General features: G+C 32.1%; 3 protein-coding genes across 6 annotated transcripts in view; 2 read left to right on the forward strand and 1 right to left on the reverse strand.

Moving 5' to 3' along the window:
- The window catches only part of LOC115878344 (zinc finger SWIM domain-containing protein 4-like), an 80,194-nt gene extending 78,455 nt beyond the window's left edge, over nucleotides 1-1,739 (forward strand). Inside the window, exon 10 of one of the 2 annotated variants that reach the window (XM_030894810.1) lies at nucleotides 1,252-1,739. In XM_030894810.1, coding sequence (XP_030750670.1) covers nucleotides 1,252-1,308 — 57 coding nt within the window. In that variant the 3' untranslated portion in view covers nucleotides 1,309-1,739. Of the gene's footprint in view, nucleotides 1-155; nucleotides 526-1,251 lie in introns of those variants that run through there. The other variant, XM_030894808.1, reaches the window with a different exon arrangement.
- Nucleotides 1,740-5,827: 4,088 nt separating this feature from the next.
- LOC115878347 (L-threonine ammonia-lyase) lies at nucleotides 5,828-14,915 on the forward strand. Of its 2 annotated transcripts, XM_030894813.1 has the most exons (8): nucleotides 5,828-6,042; nucleotides 10,040-10,148; nucleotides 10,203-10,325; nucleotides 12,885-12,955; nucleotides 13,009-13,459; nucleotides 14,053-14,345; nucleotides 14,403-14,628; nucleotides 14,678-14,915. In XM_030894813.1, the coding sequence occupies exons 2-8, from the start codon at nucleotides 10,122-10,124 to the stop codon at nucleotides 14,822-14,824; spliced, it is 1,338 nt and encodes a 445-aa protein (XP_030750673.1). In that variant the 5' UTR covers nucleotides 5,828-6,042; nucleotides 10,040-10,121; the 3' UTR covers nucleotides 14,825-14,915. The 2 variants fall into 2 exon arrangements, with proteins under 2 accessions (XP_030750673.1, XP_030750672.1); XM_030894812.1 differs by lacking the exon at nucleotides 10,040-10,148 and having other exon boundaries at nucleotides 5,847-6,042.
- On the reverse strand, nucleotides 14,826-16,119 carry LOC115878351 (probable pterin-4-alpha-carbinolamine dehydratase). Of its 2 annotated transcripts, none has more exons than XM_030894818.1 (2): nucleotides 15,472-16,119; nucleotides 14,826-15,219 (listed from the first exon to the last, which is right to left on the reverse strand). In XM_030894818.1, the coding sequence occupies exons 1-2, from the start codon at nucleotides 15,634-15,636 to the stop codon at nucleotides 14,920-14,922; spliced, it is 465 nt and encodes a 154-aa protein (XP_030750678.1). In that variant the 5' UTR covers nucleotides 15,637-16,119; the 3' UTR covers nucleotides 14,826-14,919. The 2 variants fall into 2 exon arrangements, with proteins under 2 accessions (XP_030750678.1, XP_030750679.1); XM_030894819.1 differs by lacking the exon at nucleotides 15,472-16,119 and adding an exon at nucleotides 15,271-15,438 and having other exon boundaries at nucleotides 14,831-15,219.
- Nucleotides 16,120-16,296: the final 177 nt, after the last annotated feature.

Raw genomic sequence — 16,296 nt, forward strand, 5'->3', positions numbered from 1 at the left:
AAAATAATTTCCAGCGAAGTAGTTTTTGAGAAACAGCCTGCATCCATTCTTAGATTAGAAAAAAAATCCTATTAAAGATTGCCCCAGGAGGTGATATGTGACAGTAACAGTTTATTTTAATTCATAGATATATTTTATTTCCTTTCATTTTTTAGATCGTTTTTGTTCAAATCAAAATGCAAAAAATGGCTTTCAATTTTCAATATACAAACTAATTTTCTACATCTGGACATGTACAAAACGTAGACATTTCGTTGGTGTAGAAAATATGGCAGAGTATGTAAAATTTTCCACCTACCCAACGCCGGTTGTATGTAGCGTTCAAGTTCAAAGGCAGGAAAATTGATATCAATATGTTGTATCAAGATCTAACGTTGTACCCCAGCATTAAATCCCGGAATCTCGAAAAAAAATAAAACTCAATCTAAAATGATTAGAATTTATACGCCTTTAGTCTTTGTAAGATCATATATTATTTATAGTAAGTAGAGCTTCAATATATATTTCCGGTTTATATTTCCGTGTTATATTTTGTTTTTTCTTACAAGAATTATATTATTTTTACTTACTAAATATGAATGTTACTTTTTTTGTTTATTTCAATAAAACTATTTTCTCATTATCTTTTGATATATATGTAGCTGTAATTTTATTAAGTATTTCTTTAAATTATATTTCTCATTCTAAGAGTCAATTCCGGGATCCCGGAATTATAGTTTTTATCCCGGAATTTCAAAACGGGATCCCGATGCCGAAAATTGGAAACTTTAGTTAGAAATTCTCGTTTTGAGAAAAAATAAATGTTTTAGTAATTTTCTTTTGTATTGTTCGGAACGCAAAGGTAAAATATCGTTATTTATTCCGTCACGAAAATTCTAATTAATTATTAAAAAGAAGTAGGAAAAAGACTCAAAGTCTCGGTCTCAAGGTTTATATTAAGCTAAACAGTGACACGTGTTTCGCTCATACGAGAATACGAGCATCATCAGACAAATACAGTTAAAGTCAATCCACATACACGTTCACATTTTACATATTAAAACAACACTCAATTAATATTAATAATTCAATTTTATTTGTCTGATGATGCTCGTATGAGCGAAACACGTGTCACTGTTTAACTTAATATTAACGTTGAGACCGAGCCTTTTTCCTACTTCTTTTTAATTTAGTTAAAGTGTCTTTGAGAAGAATGGACGCCTTCTTTAAATTTAATTAATCATTGTTTTATTATTATTTTTAATGTTTTAGGTGGCATACAAAGGTAAGAAGAAGCTCATGTTCCTGGTGAAGGAGAGGTTCGGCTGATGATGGCTGAAGAGACGTTGCGTAGTAGCGCCGCCGACTGACCGTTTGCGATCTCATAATCTGCCCTATAGGCCCGGGGCCCCATTTGAACCAAAGATTGGAGCGCTAAGCCGAATGCTTCCTTGAATATCTCCAAGTACAAATCGTTAATATTATCGTATGTTAAGGACTCAACTCTGTACGTTTAGCGCTTATCATTTTGATTTCTACCTACCTCCGTCGATTCATTTAGGACTAAAATGATGACTGTGTTGACGTGCAACCACTTCTCAACTGTGTATTAAGTCTACCGAGAATATTTCTACGTTTGTTTTGTAATAGTTAAAGGGATCACACATGGCGTTCTTTTTTGACAGTTTTACCATAGTATAAGGAAACTAGTAGTTTTACTCCTTGTCAAATCCTTTGTTCTTTTTCTGTGATGTGACCACTGACGTAGCTGTATAGTCGTGGTCTATTAACTAGGCAAAGTATAGTCGTGGCACTCGCCATAGTTTCACAGATATGTATTTAGGAAAATATGAGTTCACAATAAAATAAAATAAAAAAATTGATCATCGAGTAAAAACTTCCTTGAAAACAGAATATTTTCACATTTCGCGTAGATAAAAATTCTTCTGTATCTGAAAACCTTCTGATTGGAAGAAATGCGGAAAAAATATATAATGACATATTTTTATATCATTATCTATTTGAGAGATTTTCTACAACTTTTTTTTATTTAAAACAAGTTTAATTTTCTGTAGATAACTGGATAAGTGGTAAAAAACTAGAGTGAATATAACTTTATTAATACTTAGCTATGTTTTCTTAAACATGAAGGATACCCGAATAAATTCCTGTAGGAAGTGTCTAAATCAACTCTTACTCACAAGATATCCGATCTCATCCGGCCTCGAACCTGCGTGAATGAGCAGTGTGTATCAATAGATTTTACACTTTTCCCTGGAACAACAGCACGATACAGAGTTTCGAACCGGTCACTCGTCCATCCAGCAGTATCGCCTTACGTCGCTTAACTTCGGTGTTCTAATGGAGACCGGTATTTCAACGTAGCTAGACCGTTGCATTTTTTTTTTAAAGATTCGGAATTTTTCGGAATAAAGATTTAAATCATAAGTCATTTTGAAAAAGACTTAAATTTTAAGTCTTAAGTCGGCTTTCGAAATATGACTTAAAATCAAATGACTTAAGTTTGCAGCTCTGCAACTACTGATGAAAAAAAAATGTCCATAATAACTTAATATTTATGACATATTTTTTTTGAATATAACTAATATTTTACAACTAACTAAACGTAAATACCGTCTGGCCACAATCAGGGGCGGATCCAGGATTCTGGAAAGGAGTGGGCTTGACTCAAAACTTTACTCAAAGTACATACTCTAGAGTCGTTTGTGACAAAAAAAAATAATAATATATAATACATAGTATATAATATTATATAAAATTATTATGATAATTAATAATATAGTATACAATTAGTATATATAACAGTGGCCTTTCGAACTACAATCTATGATTTGGTTGAGCCAATCTCTATCTGCAATTTTTTGAAAATTAACAAGAACTAGATGACAAAACAGTCTATACCCTAAATCTGTCAAAAAATAACGTCTATGTGTCCTGAAGACATCAAAATGACACTCAATACCTTATTATTACTTTTTAAATCAGGGTTGGCATGATATATATCAGTGATATATATCGGATATATATATATATATATATATATATCATGATATTTATACCTTGATATATATCCACATGCATCCACACCTAGAAACGGCGTAATGGCGTAACGACCTTGAATATATTTCTAGTAATTCTATTGGCTAAAAATAAAATTTCTGAAAGATGAATTTTTCAGCCAATAGAATTGCTGGAAATCGTTTCAAGGTCGTTACGCCGTTTCTAAGATAGTGTGGATGCACCCTGACTCTGACGATGATTTACCATTACCATTAATAAAATTAATAAATCAAATATAAATTTGTTTGTTGTTAGTTTTAGAATACCTGTTTATTTTTTTGAATTTCCGTTTATTTTTTAGAATTTCCGTTTATTTCTTAGAAATCCTGATTATTTTTTAGAAGTTCTGTTTATTTTTTTAGAATTTCTGTATATTTTTTATATATTTTTGTTTTAATGTTGTTCCTATTATGTGCAAAGCAACAATAATTAAGTTGAAATAAAAATATTTGCTTGAGCTCTTGATTTTGCTTGATACTAAACGAAGTTTTACGTAAAAAATAAAAACAAAAATAAATATCAAAACTTGATATATATCGGATATATATATCAGATATATATCCGATATATATCCGATATTTGATATTTATATAAATATCATGATATTTGCCAACCCTGTTTTAAATTTCAAATCTTTAACGGTACAACAAAAAATCTATTTAAGTTAGATTGGTTCTGCAATAAAAACCTTGATAAACCAACTTGAATACTCCAAATCATTATTTTAAACTACAAAGACACATGTCACTGTTGTCACCAAAGTATTGAGTGTTATTTTTGACAGTTCGGTGTTATTTTAAGAAAGTTTAGTTACGTATTGCTGTCTTTTTGTACCGTAAAGAAGTTATCTGTGATTTTATTAATATTGCTTTGCCATAGACATCCCTGCCCTGGAAAATATTTTTGTCTGCATTAACATTACGTTTTGCAGTGCATTTTTGTTTTTATGTTTTCAGAGATATAAGTAAACGTAGAGGCGTTTTACGGGAATATCTGACTCCGTCGTAAGTAGATAAAAATAAAACTCTAAAATCTGATAAAATTTAGTTCAAAACATAGTTAAAAACTTCTCTAGGGTTACTTATTTGTCTAAGTCAGTTCCAGGACGAAAGTATATGGATATTTTTAAATGAAATTATTTTTCCGGCATTCCTAAACCTTTTGCCGACAAACCCAGTATTAATTAGCTTTACCATAAGGCATATTTATTTTTTTAACTATTTAATTTTATATGTCTCTGTGCCACTGATTGTTTCTAGCTTGTAAGGAATAATGTAAATAAGTACAACGTGGATATTTTTAAAAAAATTATCCTGTTCATTCCATTTTCGATATAAATAGGTCTTTTTTGCCTTTTGAAAAAATGATTGTATTCAGTTGTACTCATATTATCCAGTGATCTTGATTAAATGTTTTTTTTGTTCTCATTCGATTGTAAAATATTAGTAATCAGGTATAAGTGTATATATTGCCAAGAGTTGTAAATGTAAAATGTGTAGTTTTAACTTCTTTTACTTTGAAAATCGAACGGATAATATGTGCATCAATAATTTATCAACTATTTTTATGATGAATAAAAGTTATTTGTAAATGATACAAGTGTTTACATTTCGGCTCACCCTGTATAACTAAATAATCTAGTAGGTAAACGACAATGCAAAAAAAAACTTTTTTTTTGCCAAACTTTTCGTAAACACTGTATAATACAGGGTGATTCACGGCCATGACACTTTAGAGGTTTTTGGAGAACCGGTGGAAATTTTTTTGAAAATTTGAATTTTTGCATAAATCTGTCTAAATTATTTTCAGCATTACAGTGTTGCCGCTTCGTACTAAAAGTGGTAGCATCTTTGTTATTTTAAATGGAACACTCGGTATATTATTACATTTTTGAAAACTACTTTGATATCTCATAATTTTTGTATTATATTATATATATTATAGATAGTTTTCGAGATAAAAAATATAACGTGTAGAATTGACAAAAACATGATCTTAAATAAGCATTGGTTAAATCATTAATTCGGCATATTGAAAGCTGAAATTTGGTTTATAGGTTAAGGAAAGTCGGTATATCCAATCTATCTAAATCAACTGATTGGATATCAAACAGGGAGGTCAGAAAAAATAATTATTTTACCTAAAGATTATATATTAAACGTATTATTTACTTAAAATCAAAAATGGAGTTAGCAAGTTATCACGTTTCACTGACGATATATCGACTTTCGTTAACTTATAATCAAAATTTAAAAATGTCTAATTTATGATTTTACCAATGCTTATTCACGACCATATTTTTGTCAATTTTACACGTTTTATTTTTTATCTGAAAAACTATTAAAGACAGGTATAGGTTAGTATGATAGAAAAATTGGATATAAGAAAGTAGTTTCCAAAAATGTAATAATATACTGAGTGTTCCATTTAAAATAAGATGCTACCACTTTTCAAATGATGCGGCAACACTGTAATGCTGAAAATATTTTAGAAAGATGTAGCAGGTGCCTTTATGTAAAAATCCAAATTTTCAAAAAAATTCGGTTCTCCATAATCACCGGTTCTCCATAAACATCTAACGTACCATCGATCGCCGTGAATCACCCTATATAATTTCTATTTACAGTAAATAAAAGCTAGGATTCAAACCATAAAATATTATCTTTTAAAGCATTATTTTGTTTACAAATTCTACAATCCTGATAAATACTTTTATGTAAATACCCAAAATCATTAAAATCCGATTATCGTCATTCGAAAATAAATTAAACAGGCACGTTTTGTATTTTTATTTCCGTTGAGCAACAATAAGGATAAGATAACAGTGCCTGCCTCTTGGCTTTGCTCTTGGTCCACTTTATCATTAAACATTACTATAAATTCAGTAGTATTTACATCATCTTGGTCAACAAAATCTGGTTGAAAAAAATGGACTATAGGTATCCTTCAAGTATTGAAGGTGACGATGATGTCAACTTAAATGTAAGTACATAGCATATATTTTACTCATATTAATTATTTTCTTTTTGCAAGTTAAATCAGGAATGTGAATAGCAAAACTGAATTTATCACATTATTATACAGGGTGGTCCGAACTGTATTCCGGAAACTTCGGCAGCGTATTCTGCCACATAAAAATAAGTAAAAAAGTTCGTATAAACTTAAAGGTTGATTCTCACTATAGGCTTGGTACATTTCAGTTGATTTCAACAAATTCCGACCGCAGCGCACTCTACGGCCGAGATCAGAAATTATCAATATATAGTTCACGCCTCCGTCATGTCGATCGCATTAAAATATTGAAATCGGGGTTTTGTCATAATATTTAAGTATTTTAGTTTTTTGCTAGTGCAGTTATTGAGACTATAAAAAACTCCGGCACGAGGTTTGTGTGATGTAAGGCTGTTTCGGGTAGAAAAAAATAAATGAAAAAGAATTCGAACTAGGCGTCTTGTTGTGTTGTGACAATTTCAAATGTTAATAAAATTGCCCAAAAAAATGTTAACGCGTAAAGGAGAGCGTAATTAGGGCGTTGTTGGATGCAATAACATTCAATAACTCAACTTTCCCGGATATTCAACTCTCCCAAACAATATTTTATAGCTTCAAAATTTCTTACACCGATTTGATCCATAGCAAAAATGGATTCAAGCGGTTCGACGGAACAAGTAAACAAAGTGCTCGTTACAAGATGAAAACATTAAATAGACATATACTATGAGAGGATGAAATATAATTTGCAATATTAATGGTATACTTTTTAGTGATTAAATGTTTTATGAGCATCTTCTACAATTATTTATTATTATGTACCTTTTCGTTATAGCCGAAATAGCTCCAATTATGCCTCATTAGCAAAACCGGTAATAAAACTATGCTCGCTACCGTAGTTGAACTCATCTAATTTTTTTTTAATTTGATTGGAATAATAAAAATGCAAGTTAGACCTTCTGAAAATATCAAAATATTTACCTTTTTATTTTTTTGTTTAGAATTTCCACAACTTATACTTTCTAACACTTTTTGAATAATTATATACCAATTTTTTCGTTTACTCGCCGTTTAAACCCGTGTATTTGTAATATTTGTATGTATTCCTTATTTACGATATTCTCCTGCGGTGGCAGCACCGGCGGAGAATGCACCAAGCCTATACCTTCCATATCAGCTCCCTTCCGTTTACGTAAAATATTATATCATGTAAATGAATAGGACACTGCACACTATCCGTTCCGTTTCCCTTCTGTTCCATATCCTTTCCTTCCATACATTTTTTGGCGGTTGGACTGAAGCGTATCGGAAATAGCGTTGTTAACATTTTATTTTTTCACCTCTTAATTAAATCTATTAACCTTATCAAAAGATACAATTTTTCAAAAGATACAATTTCAAACTTTCGTAATGATTAAATTGTACAATAAAAAGTGTAGAACTGATACTGATACAGAATGGAAGCTTACGTATAGCGTCAATACAATAAAAATACGGCACGGATAAGGAATGGAAACGGAAGGTTTAGTAAGAATCAACCTTATGTCCTAAAATGCTTTGTTTCGGAGATACAGGATGTAGAAATTTCAGTTTTATTTCCATTTTTTCCTAATAATTTCTGAACTATATTCGGTATTTGGATGAACATTAGCATCCGAGCGTTTTTTAACATGAGAAATTTGATTTCAATGTCAATATGTAACTCTTACTTGTAGGAGGCGCCGCCTACATTTTTTAACTGCTTTGAAGAGTAATAACTTTTCTTTCGTCCCTGTATTACATTAATGAATAAAAAAATATATATATTTGTGCCTTTTTCTCCGTAAAAAATGTCTCTTGGTAAAATTGGCAACTCTAAAATCTCTTGGCAACCGTTCTCGAGATATTTGGATTCTTATTAATCTATACATGTTATCAATGACAAAAATTAAAGATTTTCATTAGAAAGATATTTGACTGAACTAATAATTTTCGAGACATTTTAGTATCATAGATTGAAGCCGTTTTAAAACCTAACTGTAAGTTTTCTAGAAGTTTCGCGATTTTAAATCATTAATTAAATTAAAAACAAAAGGTATGCAAGGCAAGGCCCACTCTAAAAAATGTCTATACCTATGTGGCGGATTCATCTCTCCAAAAAATCCTATATGAGTATTTCGCCACTGCAAGAAAATTTGTCAGAACTGAGGTTTACAGATATACAAATTTGCCTAACGAACAAAAAAAGGCCCACTCTAGTTAATATTAAATTTATTTAAGTACAGATATAGTTTTTCTCGTCATTTTAACGTAAAAGGTATCTTGGGAAAAATTACTACAAATAACGATTATAGAGATCTTTGTATTTGAAATAATCAATGCATGTTAATTTTCCAAATGGCAATTTTTTTTTGGAAATTTATGATATGGTTTCGGTAGAACCATTAGCATCAACTCGTTTTAACCGATATAGATTTTTTAAAAATTACGAAATTACGAGAAAATTGACAGTTGTGTTTTAAAACAGCTTCTGTTGAACCTTTGGTATCAAAATGTTACAAAAATTATTTATTTACTCAAATATCTATCTAGTGAACATGTTTAATTTTTGTCATTGATGGCATGTATTGGTTATTAAAGGTACGCGCACATTGACCAGAGCCGCACGAATCGCACTTTTTTTTCTTGTCGCGCACAGTGAGCCCTACCGAACGCGCCGCATTATTCGCTATTTTGTTTCTTTTTGCCCCTACTACACCCGTATTTGCCAATCGAATTTTTTATCAGTCGCTTCCGGGGTCTTCTCTGCGGTGATAAGCGTGTTTTTTAATATTTCTCGACAAGAAATAATTTTGAGCTCCTTGCTAATAGAAGAAGAAGAAATCACGAGAAAGAATCGAAAGTTATAGGTTCACAATATTGGCAAAAATCCACATTATTTTCATATTTAATTGAGGATGAACTAAAAATTTTTCAATATTTCAATATGAGCTGTTATCGTATAACGATATAGCACTAAATATGCTCCTCCCTAGTTATAATTCAAATTTGGCGCCTTGCATTGACGGGAAAAGCGGAAAGGAAGTAGTAGGAAGGAGGAGCCTAACGACTCGCTTCGAAGACGACGACGCGCCAAGAGTTTCGAGGCCGGTCGAGGTTGAAAAAATGTGCGAAATAAATAGTTTTTATTGAAACTGTTGTGTCTCTCAATAAATCAAAAACCACGAAAAGCATTTTCGTATACAGAGCCATGAAAATTTTTCGAATTTTCTTAGCATATTGAATTTCTAATCTCCTCTTCAATCAGTAGTGTATACAGGGACGGACGAAAAGTTATTATTCTTCAAAACCGTAAAAAACATGTACGTGGCGCCCCATACAAATAGGACTCATATTAACATCGAAATGAAATTTCTCATTTACAAATCCCCAGATACCAATTTTCATCCAAATATCGACATTAGTTCAAAAATTATTTCGAAAAAATCGAAATAAAAATGAAACTTCTACACCCTGTATCGAAGGAAGCATTTTAGGGCCGAAACGAAACATTTTAGAGCATAAGTTTATACGAACTTTTTTACTTATTTTTATGTGCAAAATATGCTGCCGAAGTTTCCTGAATACAATTCGGACCACCCTGTATACCGTATGATCGAAAAATAACGACGTCCAGTTGGCTAGGAAATGGACATCTCAATGACATTCCCCATATAATTTTACATATAAAATGACAGCGATCTTCATATCATAGCCATCGCTGACGTTTTTATTCGATCATAGGGTATTTAATGTTAATAATATAAATATTTCTAATAATACCGTATAATAAGGCATTAGAAATAAAAACGAATAATTGATGAACAATAAGACCATACCAACATCTAAAATAACAAACAAGATAACCTTTGAATTCCTCTTATCTTAGGCCTGTAATAATGAAAAAATGTTATTTGTCTTATATGTATATTATTCCATTATTGTTGTGAAAATACTTTAATTATTTTAGTATCAAGACCCCATGTAAGGCTCCATATTATGTCGCTTACAGTGCAAAAATATATTTGAATCGGCCAATAAAAAAAGTTATTATGGCATTTTTTAATAATTCTCTGAATGTAAGTAATCTATATAAAACCTTATATAAAATGTTGTTACTCTGTAATATTTAGGACACTGAAGAAATGGTAGACGATCCCTTGTGCAACCCTGATAAGCCTGTAAAAGTATCTTTTGAAGAAATAACATCTGCGGCCTATAAAATTAGAATGGGAATAAAAAATACACCATGCGAGGTAAGTACAAATACCGATCGAAAAAAAAACGGCGTCAGCGATGGCTATGAAATGAAGATCACTGTCATTTTATATGTAAATTTATATGGAAAATGTCATCGATTGTCATTTCCCAGCCAACTGGACGCCGTTTTTTTCGATCATACGGTACTATCACAGCATCAACTCGGTTATCCGTCATATTTGACAATTAAAGTAATAAATGCGTAATAAATGGCTAAAAAATGAGTTTCCTGACCGAGTTCTGAAAAATTTAATGCGGAAAAGTTGCTTTATCATTTTTCATAAACATAGCAATTTTCAGCTATCTAAATGAAAACATTTCGTAATTTTTAACCACTAGCAGCTGATGTCGCAATGGAGACAAACATAACTGATAGGAGTCCGTTTGTCAGTGAAATATTTATCTAGTACTCATTCATATATCGAAAAAAACGGCGTCTAATTGGCTGGAATATGACGATCGATGACATTTCCCATATAAATTTACATATAAAATGACAGCGATCTTCATTTTATAGCCACCGCTAACGCAGTTTCTTTTCAATCATACGGCATTTAGATTAATATTTTGAATAAATTAAAACCGTATAATCGAAAAAAAAACGGCGTCAGCGATGGCTATGAAATGAAGATCGCTGTCATTTTATATGTAAAATTATATGGGGAATGTCATTGATCGTCATTTCCAAGCCAACTGGACGCCGTTTTTTTCGATCACGCGATAGCTTTTTATGAAGTTTAATTCTGTTAGTAAAAACATTTGCTTTACAGACATTAGCTTGCGTGATGCAAATTATCTTCCATATATAAAGGTGAAATGATTCCTATACCTTTTTTCTCTCTGATTACTCAACTTAAGTTTAGATTTTCTTTAAAAATCAGGCCATGTCTAGTAGTAAGTTAGTTAAACAATTTTTTTTCCAGAGACTAAACAGGTACGGGCAATAAACTTAAACAAAACAATTCTAATACTCTAATTGTACCCTCTATGTACCCACACTGTATGAAAAATATATGTTGATACAATACTTTGTTTTTTTTTTTATCTAGATGGCTAAAAATTAGTATACTTTTGTCAAATTAAAAAAAAAGTAAGTATATTGCTTTATTAGGAGTAATAATGACACTTTCTATGTCGAGGCTGTACGTTTAACATACGTATACCCGAGGCACAAAAAGTCATTTTTACTCAGAATAGAACATTTTCAAACGCCACAAGTCAATTTCTCAAAATGTAAATACTGATTCTTTAAATTTTCCATTAAAGTTAAATAACTCTGTTATTTTTAATTTATTTTAAAACAGAGAGTGTTTCTTTTAACCACCCTTTTTTTTTAAATAATTAAGACGATTACTTACAGTACATCTGCTGGATCTGTGTCTATGAAAGGAATGCGGACAAAAACATTTAAATAAACAGAAATATATTTTATACGTCGATTTGACGAGTGCGTCACCGCAAATCGCTCCGCCCACTCATTTTATTGGCTACTTGCAAATTTGTTGAATTTTTATTGATGGGACGCGTCGTCTATTTTTTTAGGAGAAACATCGAAGGAGAATATTACAATATACATTTACAAGAGAAATACATTTAGGAGAATATCGTTTCCCCTCTTACGGATACCCCGTAGCTACAGAATGGACAGACGTACTGTACATTTTGTCGTGATCCTGGATTGGACCACCGTCGTCACCAATCTTGTAGTCGCTGCCACCAAATGTTGTAGTTCTCTATTTGACTCGTATCACCACTTGTTGGGAATGTTATTCTTTATTTTTTTATAATTAAATTCTTACTAAGTTGTTATTACTTTTTATTTTTAAACTTTTAATACAAAATATAAATTTAGCAGTATTACGTCTATGAAAAATTTTTATGAATGTTCCCGGTCCCTTCTGTGACCGTGCTTTTTATGAGAATGCCTCTCCGAAAATCCACGGGCGTACCTACTATTTCTTAATAATATTTTCAGGTAGGTTTGCAAAGGGACAAACATGACCATTTCTTAAGTAAATAGAAACCAGACATCGCGTCTGAAAGTAAACGAATTACAAAGGAAAACTAAAAATGATGCAACTATTTATGACTATTTCTTCCAAATTTCATCTTAAGGTAATGGTTCTGTTTATTTGCATCACCCATCTTTCTGAGAAGAATAATAATGTTGATGGTATTTTTCGTACCTTAAATTCTTTAGGCATAGCCGTAGAATAAGGGTAAAAATAATATTTTATACAATTTGTCGAATATACATATACATATAACCATATTAAATGTATGTTCACAACAATTTAACACTCTTAACAGACATCCTGTATTTTTTTGCAACAAACTCCAAAAACATCATTGCATGGTTGTTATGTTGTTAATCTTCTTAATTTTTACACCCTGTTATCTTTGATAATACCGTATGATCGAAAAAAAAACGGCGTCAGCGATGACTATGAAATAAACATCGCTGTCATTTTATATGGGAAATCTCATCGATAGTCATTTCCCAGCCAACTGGACGCCGTTTTTTTCGATCATACGGTATAATATAGTGTTTTTAGAAATCCCATTTATCAGACCTCACGAATATGAGTATTTTTTTGAAAAAGGACTTTCTACAGCATACTGGCAGGTAAAAAAACATAATTAGGGAAAAATAAAACATAATAAAAGAGCGTTTTTTAGTTTTAAAGAGAGGGGCGCCAGGTATGCTATGGTGATGCTCAACGAAGACGAGCGCAAAAGGGGCGTCATAGCAGCTTCTCTGGGCAATCACGCCCAAGCAGTGTGCTACCACGGATATCAACTCGGTATCCCAGTTACAGTGGTTATGCCTTTGATCGCTCCCATAATGAAAATTCAAAAATGCCGAGAATATCACGCAAACGTTGTAATCGAAGGAAATGATATGGCCGAAGCTAAAAAAATTGCTTATAAAATGTCAAGAGAGAAGAGTTTGACTTATATAAATGGGTATGACCATCCCCATATAATCGCAGGTCAGGGAACTATAGCTTTGGAAATTATGGAACAAGTTCAGAACATAGACGCCATTGTTGTACCTACAGGAGGTGGAGGCTTACTAGCAGGAGTTTCTGTAGCTGTAAAAATGTTAAACCCTAACATAAAAATAATTGTAAGTATAACGTTTTCCTATAAGATCTTGGTACAGAACTTAAGAGTCCATTTCACTAGTCCGAAAAAGTAGCAAAATAAGCATTCGGCATTTAACGTTTTATTTAAAACTGGCTAGGTATTTTTACACAAATGAAGAAGAAAATTATAGATAAAGGATTATACTATATCCGTATTGTAGCACATTTTTAGACAACTTCTTTATTTTTAAGATTTTGATGGTCAAACGCCAACAAAATATTCCTTATGTTTGAACTAAATTTTCTCGAAAATAAAGACATAATTTAAAATTCCGTTACAATACGGAAATAGATTGAAGTTTTGTGATTAAAGTGATATATAATTTATACGGTTTTGTAACAAATTCCTTGCTATTTTATGGCAAATGCTGAAGCTCTGCAAACCTTAATCAAGCGTTAATCAAAGCACGTGTTTGGAATTTTGGCTGTGGCTTAACACACAGGATCGTGCTAAGCCTTAGGCAGATTTCTGAAATATAATATATATTTCGTTCGGCCACACACCCGCTTTATCCAGCCCCTGAGAGCGACCCGAACAGTACAGCTTAATAGACTCTTAATACAATTTTTTTAGGGAGTTGAATCTGAAAGATGTGCAAGTTATTCTAAAGCCATGGAAAACAACGGTCCAGTATTCACACCCATAGAAGGTACCTTGGCAGATGGCCTGGCGGTTCCTGAGGTAGGTTTCAACGCTTGGGAGACTTCCAGAAATCATATTGATAAAATGATCGTGGTTAAAGAAGAATGGATAGCTCTGGCGATTTTAAGGTTCATAGAAAACGAAAAATGCGTTGTTGAAGGAGCTGGCGCTTGTGGATTGGCTGCCATTTTAGCTGGTCAAATGGAAGAATTCAAAGGAAAGAGGTAACATTTTGTTTTAAACCTACCAGAGAAAGAAGTAAATATGGAATATTTTTTCAGAGTTGTTCTTATTCTAAGTGGTGGTAATATTGACACAACAATCCTAGGAAGATGTCTAGAAAGAGGGTTAGCTGCCGATGGTCGTCTGATAAAATGTAGAGTAACTGTCAGTGATAGACCAGGTGGAATTTTAGAACTCTGTAAACTTTTTGGATCAATTGGAGTCTCAATAAAAGATGTGATTCATGAAAGGGCATGGGTGGCATCAGATGTATTTAGCGTTGAGGTAAAATAACATAAATTAAATAGACATATTTCTTTAAAAGACATTTTAGGTAAAAGTTGTGTGTGAAACCAGAGACTATGCCCACAGTGTACAACTGAGAGATCTGCTAAATTCTAAATATAAGATTGTTTCTTTTGAAAATTTTCCGGATAAAGATGAATTTAAATATAATTGCGGTTCTCTACTATATTCTTAGATTTACTTGATAAATGTCATATTTTATTTTATAAGCATATACCTATAATAAAAATTTATATTTGGATTGATATAGAATAACAATATAAACATATTTTATTTAGTTCCTGCAGCTTCTTCAATGAAGTTTCCCAATTTTACATCTCTTTTACTTAGTCCATTCACATCATGCGAACTGAGAGTAATATTCACCTTATTGTACACATTGAACCATTCAGGGTGGTGATCCATTTTGTCAGCTTTAAGGGCAATTCTTGTCATGAACCCAAACGCCTGGTTGAAGTCCTTAAAGGTGAATTCTTTGTAAATGGCATCTCTGTCAGATTGTACGACCCATCCTTTGCTTAAGAGGGTTGCTAAGCTAGTACTTCTATCTTCTTGTGTTAGTTTATCAGACTAAAAATATAGTAAATTAATGTTATTATTAATATTCAGATAGTTTATTACCATTTTTAGAGAAAAATAAGTTTATTTTCAAACAAAAACTGCTCTATAAAAAGTTATAACAAATACATGTAGCAGATCATTAAAAAAATATGTGTAGAATACAATAACAGGCAATAACTAAGACACTTGTTGAGTGAAAAATCAATTAAGGTGGTCCCACCTACTTTTTATCATGAATAAAAACCGCAAAGAGTATCTTACCATTTTATTCATGCCTTTCCCAACAGACCACTGCAAAGGAGTCAATGACAAACAGCGAATGCTAGGAAAAAAATTGTGAAAGTTAAAATTCTTGTTTGCAACAGATTTGCGAAATGCGTGCTTAGTAGCAGTAGTCACTATTATATTAATACGGTTTATTAACATTCTTAAAGAACTCTAATTTATAATAAATAATCGTTTAAATAATTTAATGATAATTAGCTACATAATTTATCCACGTTTATCATTTCATGGCTTGTTTATAATCATAGATGTAAACATTATTCATACATTATTGATAATTATAATTATTATTTTTAATACTAGATGACATTCTGACATTGAATTGACATACTGGATGAAAAATAAATGTCACAGTGGTGCCAGATTCGAGAGAAATGCGTGAGATTGGCCCTGGATTGGCTGCACGGAGTGGACGTCAAAAATCGGGAGCATAGAATAACTAATCGGGAGTATCGGGAGTAATCGACAAGCGTCTAGTGATGGTAAATGTACGCTGATGTACGCGTTCAGGGAACACAGCGGCTGACTGACCGCTGAGACTTTTGCTCGGCGGCTGACTCACAAAACACAAATACGCTGACTGTTTTTGTATGTAAAAAGAGACCGTTTAAGGAACCGGAATGTTGCTGTTTGTTGTCCCAAAAAATAGTAAAAATGGGCGCGTTCATGGACGGTCAGCAGCTGAGTAAGCGGTTTCCCTAAACGGTCTCTTTTTACATGCAAAAACAGTCAGCCGCTGAGCAAAATACTCGGCGGTTGGTTAGCCGCTGTATTCCCTGAACGCCGCACAATATTTCTAGA

Source organism: Sitophilus oryzae, unplaced genomic scaffold (genome assembly GCF_002938485.1).
Source record: "Sitophilus oryzae breed Bouriz unplaced genomic scaffold, Soryzae_2.0 scaffold_1508_pilon_pilon, whole genome shotgun sequence".
Lineage (NCBI taxonomy): Eukaryota > Metazoa > Arthropoda > Insecta > Coleoptera > Curculionidae > Sitophilus > Sitophilus oryzae.

What these genes read in the sequence shown, in the direction of transcription:
- LOC115878347 (XM_030894812.1), top strand. Translation starts at nt 5,989, where the DNA reads ATGGACTATAGGTATCCTTCAAGTATTGAAGGTGACGATGATGTCAAC. An exon ending in TTTCTACAGCATACTGGCAG is followed by an intron (nt 12,956 to 13,008) that starts GTAAAAAAACAT and finishes AGCGTTTTTTAG; the next exon opens with TTTTAAAGAGAGGGGCGCCA. An exon ending in CAGATGTATTTAGCGTTGAG is followed by an intron (nt 14,629 to 14,677) that starts GTAAAATAACAT and finishes AAGACATTTTAG; the next exon opens with GTAAAAGTTGTGTGTGAAAC.
- LOC115878351 (XM_030894818.1), bottom strand. Translation starts at nt 15,636, where the DNA reads ATGTTAATAAACCGTATTAATATAATAGTGACTACTGCTACTAAGCAC. An exon ending in GGAAAGGCATGAATAAAATG is followed by an intron (nt 15,220 to 15,471) that starts GTAAGATACTCT and finishes CTATATTTTTAG; the next exon opens with TCTGATAAACTAACACAAGA.